This window comes from Meles meles, chromosome 8 (genome assembly GCF_922984935.1).
Source record: "Meles meles chromosome 8, mMelMel3.1 paternal haplotype, whole genome shotgun sequence".
Lineage (NCBI taxonomy): Eukaryota > Metazoa > Chordata > Mammalia > Carnivora > Mustelidae > Meles > Meles meles.
This window is the reverse complement of record NC_060073.1, coordinates 36,595,085-36,610,247: the sequence shown is the minus strand read 5'-3', so window position 1 is coordinate 36,610,247 and position 15,163 is coordinate 36,595,085. Positions and strand designations below refer to the sequence as shown.

The window sequence follows — 15,163 nt, the reverse complement described above, 5'->3', positions numbered from 1 at the left end:
TAGTAGTCAGAATCCTTTCAGCCAGAAGGGAAAAGAATCTAACTCAAATCAGGTAAATGTGATAAACAAACATTGTCATCTGATATTGATCTCTTTCTTCTTCATCTCTTAACTTTGCCATCCTCTGTGTTGGCTTCTTTTTCTAAGATGTCAATAAAGCTCTGCATTTTCATTGTCCTCAGAGCTAGGAATCACATACACAAAAAACCCTTATTTCCCAATAGTTATAACAAAACTAGATGACTCACTGTCAGATTTGTGTTTGAGTCCATCCTTGAAGCAATCACCATGGCCAGGAAGTCAGCAAATTCCGATCGGCCAATCCTGGATTACATGTTCGTCTCTGGAACCAACTCAGTCTCATTTGAACCACATGGACTGAGAATGAAACAGGAATGTCTGCCTAAATTGAAGCCAACAAAAATCATATTTCCCTGCATAGAAAATTTTATTATTTTTTCATTCAATATTATTTTATCATACTTTTTTGAAGTACCTACAAAGGCCACAAGTTTATCCTTTTGTTTGAGAATTATCTTACCTTGTCTTTCTTGGACATGATTTATTTAATCAGACCTCAGTTCATGAATTTTGGGGTGTTTCTAGTTTTTATTTATCTTATTTATTTATTTTACTTAGTTAACATACAGCACAATATTGGTTTCTAGAGTAGAATTCAGTAATTCATCACTTATATACAATACCCAGTGCTAATCCAAAAAAGTGCCCTTCTTAATACACATCACCCAACTAGCCCATCCCCCATCCACCTACCGCCATCACCCTCGGTTTATTCTGTATCTTTAAGAGTATTTTATGGTTTATTTCCCTCTTTTCCTGATCCCCAGCCCTTCCCGTATGTTCATCTTTTTTCTTTCTTAAATTCCACATATGAGTGAGATCATATGGTATTTGCCTTTCTCAGACAGACTTATTTTACTCAGCATAATATACTCTAGCTCTATCCACGTTGTTGCAAACGGCAAGATTTCATTGTTTTTGATGGTTGAGAAATACTCCATTGTGTAAACAGACCACACCTTCTTTATCCATGCATTAGTCAGTGGACATTTGGGCTCTCTCTATAGTTTGGCTATTGTTGATAATGCTTCTATAAACATCAGGGTGCATTTACCCCCTTTAAATTTGTATTTTGGTATCTTTTGGGTAAAAACCTATTAGTGTAAGTGCTGGGTCATAGGGGGTTTCTAATTTTAAAGTTGAGTTTGTATTCTTCTTTTAGTAGAAACAGTCAAATTAACTCATTTAACAAATTATGAAATCCCCAATATGCAAACTCATCTTTCTTATATAAACATATGGCCTTCATTTATTCATTCAACAAGTTTTTATTGAAAGCAGCCACTCTTCTTGGTGGTTGGGATACATCCATGGGCAAAACAAGGATTCCTGCCCTCATGTAGCTTAAAGTTTAATGAGGGATGAGGAAATCAGAGATTTTAAAACAAATGAGTATATTACACTGACTTAATTTTTTAAGTATTTTTAAGTATTTAAAATACTTAAAATTAAGTATTTAAGAAAAAATAAATAAAAATAAAATAAATATTATATATAATAAAAACTTTAAAAAATATTTAAAATTAAGTATTAAAAAAGGAGAAGTAGGGGGCACCTGGGTGGCTCAGTGGGTTAAAGCCTCTGCCTTCGGCTCAGGTCATGATCCCAGGGTCCTGGGATCGAGCCCCGCATCGGGCTCTCTGCTCAGCAGGGAGCCTGCTTCCTCCTCTCTCTCTCTGCCTGCCTCTCCACCTACTTGTAATTTCTGTCTTTCAAATTAATTAATTAATTAATTAAAAATCTAAAAAAAAAAGGAGAAGTGGGGCAGAATAAGGGGAATCTGTAGAACCACAGACTTAGGGAAGATGGAACTTGCATTATTCATGTGTGGTGAGGAAAACTTTCCTGAGTAGGTGATATTTGAGCAAAAACTTAAAAGAGTTAAGGAGTTTGTCCAGAAGAGGAGCATTTTCCAGAAGCAGCTAGAGCAAATGTCCTAAGAAGGCTCTAAGAACCCATCTGGTATGTTTAAAGGACAACAAGGAGGCTGGTCTGGAGCAGAGTTTTAAGAGAGAAGGTCAGATGGGAGTAGGTTCATGCAACCCTTGTTATGCATTGTTTAAAAACACATTGCCTTTTACTCTTAGGGAAATGGGAGGTGCTGCGAGATTTTGAGCAGAAGAGAAACATTTGTATTTACATGAATTTATTTACATTTTAAGTGGGTCACCCTGGCTGTTGTTCTGAATATAGTGAAGAAGAGCAAGGGTAGGAACAGGAAGACCAGCCCGGAAGCCACTGCAGGATAACAGGCTGGAGGTGAGGGTAACTGGAACATAAGTAGTCCACGTGGTGGTAGGGGCAGTGTGGAGAAGTGTTTGAGGATGCGTTTTGCAGGTTGAAACAGCACATTTTCCTGACAGATGGGATGAAGGGTGTGAGAGAAAGACAGCCATCAGAAATAAATTCTAGTTCAGAATAATGTTCTCTTAAGGGATCAGTCACCAAGGTGGAAAAGAAAAGAAATAACTCTTGAATTCCTAGTTTTAACTATTCAAAAATTACTTAAAAATTCACAACAGATTGCATAATTTTATTGTGGCAGAATATAATTGCAGATTCTGCAAGGCTAGCAAATGGAGGCAAAGCAAATAAGCCCTTAGTTATTGAGTGAGATTAATTGAATGCTCCTCATCTGAATCATAATATGTGTTTGTTATTTTTTGTAGTAGAATTCCAGAATTTGGCCACTGTCAAGTGTTCAGGTCTTGGGGATATCCCCAGAGAATATCAAGGGGTTAATGTTAATCCACTCAAAAATGTATTTTTAACAACGTGAAATGAATAGTGTTTTCAATTAATTGAGGGATTTGGGTCGCCTGTGTGTTTGGGTTAATTTAATATTCCTCATGGTTAAATTTTTAACTCCTGTGAGATGTTTATGTTCTATCTAGCACAAAAAGATCTGCTGGCAGAGTTAGGGTACAATGAAGTAAAATGAAAAACAAACAGATAAAGAAACTAGGAAAAAAATAATAATGGTGAGATTAAGTTACAGCAGTGCATCCTCATGGTTACAAGTTCAATCCTATGAATACCGTTCCTACTCCTTGCCTCATTAGCAGTGCAGTCATGGTCTAATAACTCAGGCTTGCTAAGCTACAGTCTCCTTGCCAGTACAAAGGGAGTAATATTAGTGCCTACCACATGCAACCAAAGTGGGAGTTATAGAGACAATAGATAAGCTCCCCTACCACAGTGTCTGGCTTTGAAAGAGCAGAATAAATTGCTAATTCTATAAACTCCAACACAACTACTAGTGATAGATTTCAGTTTCAGCTCTGAGCTTTGAGACCAAAGCAAGGGGGGAACATAATCAATTTGCAAGATTCAAAACACTTCTAAAGTGTGAAATAAGTTTCTCCTGCAGATCCCAGTAAAATGCGATGTGGTAGGCAACACCACAGTGATACATGTATCTCCACAACAAATTCAAGTGGTCCCATCAAATATCACATCTCTCAATGAGACAGACTAGTGTAACTAACAAGGAGTATTCATGGCACCAACTCTGATTGCAGGAAATGATACTAAAGTCCTTTTACTGGGTTTTTTTGTTGGTATCGCTGATGACATTTTGCTTTTGCTGATTTGCATTCAGCAGGATGCTCGTTTAGGTTTAAATGTTTGCCCCTTATGCATTGCTATAATGTAACCAGTTACTCCTTGTCTTTGGAGGCATTTTACCCTTCCTTAGCAGGTAAACCAGCACTGGGACCTCCCTTTCATTCTTTGGCTGCACAAAGAATGCTTACTGAGACTCAATTTTGCATTTTAGGTTGATCTTTGAGATGTCAACCAATCTTCTCCTCTAACACTGTTCAATCCTTAGAATGTCTTCCCTAGACCTCAAAACTAAATTTTTCTATTTCCCCTGATATCATTTCTGAAAATGCTAAATTATGAATTTGTGTCTTATTTTCTCAAATAGAAAGTAAACTCCAGGAGAAAGGAGACAGAGAATGTCTCTCTCTTGATATCTCTCTCTCTCTCTCACTGTGAGAAAAAGAAAGAGAAAATATTATTATTATCTATATATCTGAACTCTTTAGAAATCAAAGTGTAATACAATGGTCCATGGGGCACACAATTCTGATTTTCCTTAAACTGATGAGTCACAAAATTCCTTTTATCATGTTCCTTTCATATGTGAGGATATACACATGGACTCTAAAAGAGAGAGCTCGTTACTAGCATAACCATCTCCATCAAGGAATTAGAGTGTTAACGAAAAAGAAACAGATCGCCAGAGTGGCTTGTGGAGATCTCCAAGAAGTTTCAATGTCATGACAACCTTGTCAGTGACACAGAGGATGGTACAAAGGGTGTGATCATTAGATGTATAGACAATAGCGTAGGGAGAGAGGAGGGAAAGTGAACCAAGAGCAGTAAGGCTAGAATCTTAAGATTAGAAGACAAAATCGCCTCAAATTGAAAGGGTCTGAAACCCGCAGTGTAAATGCTAACAGAGCAAATGAAATGTCAGACATTGGCCCTTGTGCCACTCAGACCAGAGGCCCAGAGTCTCTTCTGCTGACTGACCTTTCCTTGACTCTCTGTTCATCAAGCCGCAACCTATAGGACACAGAGTATTCTTTATCTATGTGGAGGGGATGAGGGAATAAGGGAGGGCACTCCTTGCCTACTCAGTCATATTTGCTTTTTAATCAATATATGTAAATTCTGATTTTAAGAGTCCAAGAGCCCTATTGAAAACCTGTTCCTTTCTTTCACTTTCTTTCCCCAGTGTGGGTTCAATAGGTAGTTTTCCATCACTATCAAAAAGCAAAGAGTTAGAGCTAATGACCAGTTCTTAGAGTTCACCATTACAATTGCCTTTGGCTTGGAGGATTGAATATTAATCTGAGTCACAAAGCACAGGGACCCAGAGAGCCACAGTTTATATACCACAGGCAATCACATTTTCCTCCTATACCCTGACTTGTTGATAACAGTATACTCTGTGTCATTGGTCAGCTAAGTGTGATCCAGACCCCAAATCAGTGTCACCAAGCCCTTGGGTACATGTGACTGTCTCTTTGGTTTGACCCATCAGGTCTGGTCCCCTACAGCTGTAGGGTCATAGTATCACCTCCTGGGCTCGCCCAGGAACAACTCTAGACACTTTGCCACCATCTTTGCCCACCTTCAGTTTTTATCCATCCTTCCTTTTAGAGTTAGTAAAATGCTTTAGGACTGGCTCAAACTTTACCTTCCCAATAAGCTTAAAAATATATCTTCCTTTTGCTTTGTGTGTAGATAGTGCTCATGCTGTGTTAATGATAATAAACATAGATTAAATTAAAACATAATTGTATGTTTTTACATCAAAAATAATATTACCTTACATTGTCATGATCATGATGCATATTCTAAGGAAGGATAGAGAGATCACAATATACTATCTCAAAAGTACTAAAAAGACCTTGGTATTCTCCCAAGGAACTAAAAAAAGTATAGAGAGTCACATATGCAATGAATATTTACTGCTTATTACATGCAGGCTATATGTTAACTGCTGAGAATACAACACTAAATGAGATAGAGTATTGGTCTTCTAGAAGCCTATATACTAAGATACAGAGTATAGATAGAGAAATATGAAGAACATATCTCAGGCTATATTCTTCTTTTTTTTATGTCTTGGTTTCCCTACCTGTAAACTAGAGATTGAATTAGAACAGTGAATTTCAAACTTTAGAAAATAGATTTCTCTTCCCAATCATGCTTCAAAAAAAATTATACTTAAAACCCTAATAAAGGGTTGACCCATGAACTTGTAACATTAAAAATACTTTGATACAAAAAAGCTACTATTTTGGAGAATAAAGAATGACTTCATTTCCTGAAATATAAAAAAAAAATTAACTGGAATCTTTCAGCAACAGTTATTTTAAATTATTTTGAATCATTCTAGCACTTATGTAGTAAGTCTTCAAAAAATATCTGCTAAATGGATGGAAAACATGAAAAGATACTCAACATCATTAATCATGAGGGAAATGCCACCACAACTGAGCTATCATCACAATGAGCAACACCACAATGAGCTGTTACCTCACATCTGTCAGAACAGCTAAAATCAAACACACAATAAACAACAAGTGTTGATGAGGATGTGGAGAAAAGGGACCCTTGTGCACTGCTGGTGAGAAAGAAAACTGGTGCAGTCATTGTGGAAAAGTTAAAAATAGAATCAAAAAGTTAAAAATAGAATCACTCCACTATGTAGAATTTAAGAAATAAGACAAAGGAAAAAAAGAGACAAACCAAGAAACAAACTTTTAGCTACAGAGAACAAACTGATGGTTGCCAGAAGGGAAGGGGGTGGGGAAATGGGGGAAGAAGTAAAGGGGATTAAAAGCACACTTTTCTTTTTCTTTTTTTTTATTTTATTTTTATTTTTTTAATTTCTTTTCAGTGTACCAGAATTCATTATTTATGTACCATACCCAGTAAAAGCACACTTTTCTTTGAGCACTGGATGATGGATAGAATTGCCATAGCCCTATATTATACAAGTGAAGCTTAATACAACACTGTATGTTAACTAGACTGAATTGGAAACCTTTTAAAAACTGCCTTACTACATTTTGTACATGTTTTTGGATTCTTTAATACTGTATTTCAGATACATTTCCAAGACAAATCGACCCTCAGAAATGTAAATAAATACCTTATGGCTTTTTAACTTTTTTTCTCTTTAAAAAACAGATTAGATGATAAAGGCCAAGTGGTTCGCATCAACTTCAATAATGCAACCAGAGACACGGTATTTGATGCACCCGTCGAAAGAGTTCAGCCTTTCTATGCTGCTCTGAAGGAGTTTGTTGACCTCATGAACTGTAAAGAATCCAAGTTTACTTTCAAGATGAATCCAGGTCAGTGGAAACACATTTTCTTTTTTTTTTTCTTTTTTTTTTAAGATTTTATTTATTTATCTGACAGACAGAGATCACAGGTAGGCAGAGAGGCAGACAGAGAGAGAGGAAGGGAAGGAGGCTCCCTGCTGAGCAGAGAGCCCGATGCGGGGCTCGATCCCAGGACCCTGGGATCATGACCTGAGCCGAAGGCAGAGGCTTTAACTCACTGAGCCACCCAGGCGCCCCGGAAACACATTTTCTTAAACAACTGGATGTTCTTCAAGCTTAACCGTGTAGAGCAAGATCTCGAGCAGTTTCTCTCAAATACGGCATGTGAAACACAGAATTTTGTGAGCAGCCCCCGTCCCTGCTCTGTTGCCTCTCCAGACATAAAAATATTCATTCTTGCAAACTCCTAGGTAATCTTTAAGCACACCAAAATTTAATAACCTCCAACCTAAAGAAGAAATATGTGAAAGACAAGCTATAAGCCAAATGAAATCTCATGTCTGAGGTCAAGGCTGATGACTTTTACTTTCTGTACTGATAACCAGACAATATGAACTGCAGCTTCTACTTAATTCTTCTATTCCAGTAAACAGTAAAATTATCCCCATGATTCTCACTCATGAAGTACACGAGTCATGTTTACTCATTTAGCTTATCTGATCTGGAAGAGACAGTGCTACCTGAAATAAAGCGGTATTTGAAGTAGTCCAGCTCCTTGAAATAAAGGAACAGAAAACATTGTGTTTGTTCTGGACCATCTCTATTCAGTGAAGTGACCTCAGACTTGAGGCTTTCCGTATCTATAGTAAAAAGCAGAATTACTCTCTGCTACTGATATGGCCAAGTGGAAGATATTCTTAACTTCTGATTATTTTTTTAATTGATCTTTGGCATGATAAAGGAATACTAGAAATCTTTATAAATCCACGGATACGCAGTCACCACAGGCTGATTTTAAGAGCAGAAACATTTAAAATTGAAATACGAGGAGAGAAAAATAAGAAAAAATAGAAGTTGAAATCTAAACTCCACTATGTAATGGTAGTGGAGCTTCAGACAAATCCCTCAGCTTCCTGGAGCCTCAGTTTTCTCACACGAAAAGATGAGCTAACACTCTTTTCAGGACTTTAATGAGGCTTAGAAATAATGTACACAAAATACTAGGAACATAGAAGACAAACCAAGTCACTATCCTTATAATTACCTGAAACTGTTTAATTGGAAATAAATATTTCTTTTTTTAAAAGATTTTATTTATTTATTTGACAGAGAGAGATCACAAGTAGACAGAGAGGCAGGCAGAGAGATAGAGAGAGAAGCAGGCTCGCTGCTGAGCAGAGAGCCCGATGCGGGACTTGATCCCAGGACCCTGAGATCATGACCTGAGCCGAAGACAGCGGCTTAACCCACTGAGCCACCCAGGCGCCCCAATAAATATTTCTAAGTAAGAGCAAAATAACAACCAGGAAGAATAATTCAAAGTTTTACACAAAGATAATACTTTAAGTAGAAATCATAAAAATGTATACAGATGCCTACACTTTAAAAGTCAAAAGGTCTAAAGCAGTTTGCGTCCAATGGTCTGATTTCTGTGAAAAAATAAATGTACAGTTTTCAGTCAGAGAAAGACATATACCATATGATTTCACTCATCTGTGGAATTTAAGAAACAAAACAGATGAATATAGAGGGGAGGATGGGGGGAAGCAAACCATAAAACAGAGAACAAACTGAGGGCTGATGGAAGGAGGTGGGCTGGGGGTGGGCTAAATGGGTGATGGTTATCAAGGGGGCAATTGTTGTGGTGAGCATTATGTAAGTGATGAATCACTAGATTCCACTCCTGCAACTAATATTACACTATATGTTAACTAACTAGAATTTAGATAAAAACTTGAAACAAACCTAAAAATGAGACAAAGAAACACACTGTTTTTTTCTTTTTTTTATAATTTTTTATTTTTTTTATAAACATATAATGTATTATTAGCCCCAGGAGTACAGGTCTGTGCACACTCTTTCTTGATGTGAACAAAGTGGCAATGTTATCTTACATTTTACATTTTCTAGCTCCGCAAATCATTTAAACTCATGATTGTTCACACTGAAAATATTCTTTTGTCTAGGTGATGTGATTACTTTTGATAACTGGCGTTTACTTCACGGCCGATGTAGCTATGAAGCAGGAACTGAGATATCCCGCCATCTAGAAGGAGCTTACGCTGACTGGGATGTGGTCATGTCAAGGCTTCGTATCTTAAGGCAGAGTATCCAGAATAGAAACTGAATCTCCCGTCTGTAATTTCAGTAAGATTCCAACTATAAGACATGGCAAAGTTGTCTTCACAGACCATGATCCATGTCATTACCATATTAATTTCTTTCACATTGAACATGTCACCTTTCTTGGACAGGTTTTCTTTTCTTTGTAATCATATATAATGCCAACTTTTTAGATGTTTTAGTAGTGTTCTTTCTATATACAAAGCATTTCTTCTGCTCTATTGCATGTATGATCTAATTTCTTTTGCCTATATATGAGTCTCCAGAATGCCTACAAATAGTTATATCAAATAAAACTTTTTCAAATAAACCCTTTTTTAAAAAAGATTTTGTTTCAAATAAAAGTTGTCTCAAATAAAACATGTTTCTGCTCTGTTGTCTGTAGAGTCTCAGTTTTCATGACTGCATGTGACTGTCCTTGGCATGATTGGAAAAAGGCTTCATATTTTCAAAGACCTGTTTTATTCACTTTTATTATAGATATTTATTATCCAAATTTTCAGACCTCAACAACATGTGATCTCAACATTTACTTTAACAGCTAAATTATGACACCAAACCCAAACATGTCAAATTAAGAAAAAACCTAGTCTCCCTAAATTTCTCTTGCTCTAAGTAAACACTCCTAAGGATTGCCAGAATAGCTTATACCTGTCTGTGAATCGGTTCTCATTCCTTGCCTTCAACTAAAACACACAAGCAAGGTGCATGTAACCCTCCATACACAGACACAATAACTACTAACCTCGGGACAGCTTCACCTGCTGATCTTCCTCTATGGCCACTTCTTATCTCCAACGGTGGAACATAGATGTCACTGTCAGCCATAGAAGTCCGGATCCTGTTGAGCCCACTCCCCACGCTACCCCTGCTGGAAGCAAATTACCATTTGCTGAAATCCTGGTAATACATAGATTTTTAGTCAATACTTGTGGGGACCTAACAAGTCCTCTTATTTTTAAAGTGTTAATGACTGTCACCACAGCAGAGCTCTACTTATTGCCATAAGACCAACTGAAAACTCTACTTCTGTTCTACTTCGCACCCACTGGGTGTCCACAGCACTGGAAGGCTAGATTGCAGATGTAATGAGCCCACACCAGCACACCCCTCTGATTCTCTAAACTCTGGTATTGAGTCCACATCACCAGTTCAGACTCCACTTTCCCTGACAACACTGCCTTTTTCTGGTCCTTCATTGTCCTTTCCTATCATCTGGTCTTGATCAAGGTTATGGTAATAAATCATTTATGATTAATGTTTTTGAACTTCGAAAGGAATGGGTTGGGTTCTCAATCCCATCTCTTGTACACATACTCTTATGGAACAGGTGAGTTCAATAGAGGCATGGCTGGATTCTAACAGGCAGCATCCAATACCTAAAAATAATTTTCCAGAGTGACCTCGCTTCATCCATTTACAGCATCTCAACCCTAGGCACTTGCCAGCTAAAGTGACTTATTATAATTTCATTCATTCAGCAGATATGTATCACATAGCTGGCATATGTCATGCACTCTGCTAGGCTAAGGACATAGAAGGACTTGAGATGTGCCTGTTTATAGTCTGGTAGGGGAACAGATAAGGATATAGATGATGATATGGTTCATAGGAAGGCAACGAAGCCAGACTGGGAAGATTGATTGAAGCTTCAGTCTGAGTTGAATGGGTGTTAGTCACAGTTTTTCAGGCAAAGAAGGGAACATGACTGTCCAAGTCGAAGGGCAGAAGAGGCACAGAGTACTGAGAGTGAACAGAGTGCATGTGTTGACTTAAAGTGAAAAATTGTGGAATAGCAGTGATGTAAATTCTGGGACTGGATGCCTAGGTGAAACTCTAATGATGACAGTTACCTGTGTGCTTGGACATATAACATCTCCCCTGAGGCCTCAGTTTTTCTATCTATAAGTGAGACTAGTAACAGTTCTTATCTCATTAAATTTTTATAAGCATTAAATGAAAATTCATGTAAAGCAATGTTTTCCCAAACTTCTCAAATGATGAGTCACACGTTGATTTGTGTGTGTGTGTGTGTGTGTGTGTTGTTTTTAAGTTTTTTAAGTTAAGTTTATGTGCATGCACACCCATCTTTTTTTGGCTTTTTAAGTTTTTACTTTAATTCCAGTTAACATACCATTAGTTTGCTCTCTATAATTAAGAGTTTGTTTCTTGATTTGTCTTTTTACCTTTCGCATTTGTTTTCTTAAATTCTACATATGAGTGTAATTATATGGTATTTGTCTTTCGCTGACTGACTTATTTCACTTAGCATTATATGCTCTAGCTCCTTTTATGTCATTGTAAATCGCCAGATTTCACTTTTTATGGCTGAATAAAATTCCATACACACACACACACACACACACACACACACACACACACATACATATCACATCTTTGTATACTTGAACTGATTCCATATCTAGGCTATTATAAATAATGCTGTTATAAACATAGGGGTGCATGTATCCTTTTAAATTAGTGTCTTTGTATTCTTTGGGTAAATACCCACTAGTGTGATTGCTGGATCACAGGTAATTCTATTTTCAACTTTTTAAGGAAACTCCATACTGTTTTTCACAGTGGCTGTACAACTTTATGTTCCCACCAATAGTGTATGAGAGCTCCTTTTTCTCCACATCCTTGTCAACACCTGTTATCTCTTGTGTTATTAATTTTAGCTATTCTGACAAGTGTGAAGAGATCTCTCATTGTAGTGTTGATTTGCATTTCCCTGATAATGAGTGATGTTGAGCATCTTTTCATGTGTCTGTTGGCCATCTGGATATCTTCTTTGAAAAAACATCTATTCATGTATTCTGTCCATCTTTTAATTGGATTATTTGGCTTTTGGGTGTTGAGTTTTAGAAGTTCTTCATAGATTCTGGTTACTAGTTCTTTATCAGGTATGTCATTTGTAAATATCTTCTCCCATTCCATAGGCTGGCTTTTAGTTTTGTTGACTGTTTCCTTCCCTGTGTAGAAGGTTCTATTTTAATGAAGTGCAAATCATTTATTTTTGCTTTTGTTTCTCTTGCCTCAGGAGATATATCTAGAAAGAAGTTGCTATGGCTGATGTAAAAAAAAAATTACTGCCTGTGTTCTCTTCTAGGATTTTTATGATTCCAGGTCTTCCATTTAGATCTTTAATCCATTATGAACTTATTTTTGTGTATGGTGTAAGAAAATTGTCAAGTTTCTTTCTTTTTCTTTTCTTTCTTTTTTTTTTTTGCATGTTGCTGACCAGTTTTCCCAACTCCATTTGTTGAAGAGACTTTCTCCCATTGCATATTCTTTCTTGCTTTGTCAAAGATTAATTGACCATATACTTGTAGGTTCTTATCTGGCCTTTCTATGATATTCCATTGATCTATGTGTCTGTTTTTACACCAGTAACATACTGTTTTGATTACTACAGCTTTGTAACATAACGTGAAGTCTGGAACTGTGATGCCTCCAGCTTTGCTTCCCTTTTCAAGATTGCATTGGCTCTTCAGGGTCTTTTGTGATTCCATACAAATTTAAGAATTTGTTCTAGTTCTGTGAATGTGCATTTTTTTAAAAGATTTTATTTATTTATTTGACAGAGAGAGAAATCACAAGTAGGCAGAGAGGCAAGTGGGTTGGGGGGGGGGGGCAGCCTCCCTGCTGAGCAGAGAGCCCGATGTGGGGCTCGATCCCAGGACCTGAGATCATGACCTGAGCTGAAGGCAGTCGCTTAACCCACCCAGGTGCCCAAATGTGCATGTTTTAGTACAACTTCCTAGCCTCATTCCCTAAAGATTATAATTCAGTGGGTCTAGGATAAGGACAAGGAATTGTATTTTTATCAAAGATCTCAGGTAATATATCTCATCAGAAAAGTCTGAAAAATATTGATGTAAAGCAATTAATATCATTTCTACATGAAAGTAAGTACTCAACAGATGTTAACTATTATTAGTTATAATAACAGAGGTTGTAGAGGAAGAGGGCAGATTAGGATAAAAAGAGATATATGAAGATGGAGACAGAGATGGGGCCAAGTCATGAAATGTCAAAATGTATGTTGCACTAAAGAGCTGATATTTTTATCTTGAAAGCAATAAGGAACCATTTAAAACTTTTTAAGCATTAAAGTGCCTTGACCAGATATCCATTATTTAAAGATGCATTTGGCTATGTTGTGGACAGAATTGTAAATGAGCAAGACTAGAGGCCATAAGTCCACTTGTGAGACTGTGAATCTACTTACTGCAAGAAGTTGGATGAGAAATTAGGAAGGATTGAATAAGAATGCTTGGGAGATGGACAAGGAGAGGAGAGATATTTAGAAGCCAAATCTAGAGGACCTATGTAAAGAAGGAGGGAGATGTTTAAGACGTCTCCTGGGTTTCTACTTGGGAAAGATACATTAATAGTGATTCCAAGTACAAGGAGAGAAACCACAACAACAGAAAAAGGCTTGTGGGCAAGAAAACAAATCCACTTTTGAACGGACGGAATTTGAATTGCCCCCAAGTTAGTCCACTTGGCAGCTGGATGTATAGGCACACACACAGCTCGGGACAGACACCTGGAATGGAGCGCTCCATTTGGAAAGTATATAGATGGTGGATGAAATCATCACTTGTTTTCCTGGAGACATTTAGTGATTGTGACCAAGGTCACAAGCCTCATGGTAGGATGATAAGCTAATGATATTGGCCTAGTTTGTGGAATCAGTTACACTTTGAACATAAAGAATCTGCAGTGGCTTATATTCAAACTCAGCTAGACCTCTTACATATCGTATTGTGTTGTTAGAAGACAGCATTCCAAGCCAGCACCCCATGGCCTGGCTGTTTCCTTCTGTCAGGAATTATTTCTGCCCTGGAAAGGAGGGACAGAAGGATTGGATGCAGTTGCAACAATTTCTAAAGTGTTATATAGGACATGACATATTATGGGCTACGGCAGCTGGTGTCGACTAAAGATGATTGGGTTTCCTGGATATAATGGTCTAAAGATTTGACTTTCCCCCAAACTCATAATAGATCTGAGGTAACTTGGAATGGAATTTACCCATATTTGGCAGCATGGCTTCTTACTGTCTGTTCCATTGCTCTGATTTGACTTGGAGAATATTAGCTGCTTGGCTGGTGAATCGGAATAACTCCACAGGTCACGAGAATGACTTGTCACAGAGTATCTTCACAGGTCTCTATTTCTCCCTCTAGCCAACCACTAAAAGGTGAGCAAGCAAATATTGGTAGAGGGAATTTATGCAAAAAAAAAAAAAGATTTCCATGGAGAAAGTAAGTGACACTGAGGGTAATTTCACTGTTCAGGAATTTAAACTGGGAAACAGGAAACGTTTTATAAACAAAAATATCCCTTTATGTTAAATACGATTTTGAGGACACATTTGAACTGAAATCTCTTGCAATGAAAATGTGATTTGGTTGGACTTAATGGCTTAGAACATACCTCTCTGTTTCTGCACAACTGCTTGAAATACTCTTCCCTACCATCTTTTAAGCCTAGAAAGTTCTCCTTCCTCCTTCAAAATTCAGTTTAAATTTCACCTCCCCTGTGAGACCCTTCTTTATTTTTCTAGTATGGCTTTAGTATCCCCTCTCTTCTGGCTTCCATTGAGCCTTACACACATGTTTATATATTTATGCATTCATTCTAGCAATCTTCTTTTTTTTTTTAAAGATTTTATTTATTTATTTGACAGACAGAGGTCACAAGTAGGCAGAAAGGCAGGTAGAGAGAGGGGGGAAGCAGGCTCCCTGCTGAGCAGAGAGCCCAATGTGGGGCTCGATCCCAGGACCTTGAGATCATGACATGAGCAGAAGGCAGAGGCTTTAACCCACTGAGCCACCCAGGCACCCCAATTCTAGCAATCTTCTTGAGCATGATGTACTGTGTACCAGACACTGTTTGGTGCACTGGTAATACCA

The 15,163-nt window shown here is 37.5% G+C and overlaps 1 protein-coding gene across 2 annotated transcripts in view; it reads left to right on the top strand.

The window, feature by feature from the left end:
- Positions 1-9,609, top strand: part of BBOX1 (gamma-butyrobetaine hydroxylase 1) — a 61,882-nt gene extending 52,273 nt beyond the window's left edge. For both annotated transcript variants that reach the window (XM_046017908.1, XM_046017909.1), the window contains exons 7-8: positions 6,796-6,962; positions 9,080-9,609. In XM_046017908.1, the coding sequence (XP_045873864.1) occupies positions 6,796-6,962; positions 9,080-9,240 (328 nt within the window). In that variant the 3' untranslated portion in view covers positions 9,241-9,609. The remainder of the gene's footprint in view (positions 1-6,795; positions 6,963-9,079) is intronic.
- The last annotated feature ends 5,554 nt before the right edge of the window (positions 9,610-15,163 follow it).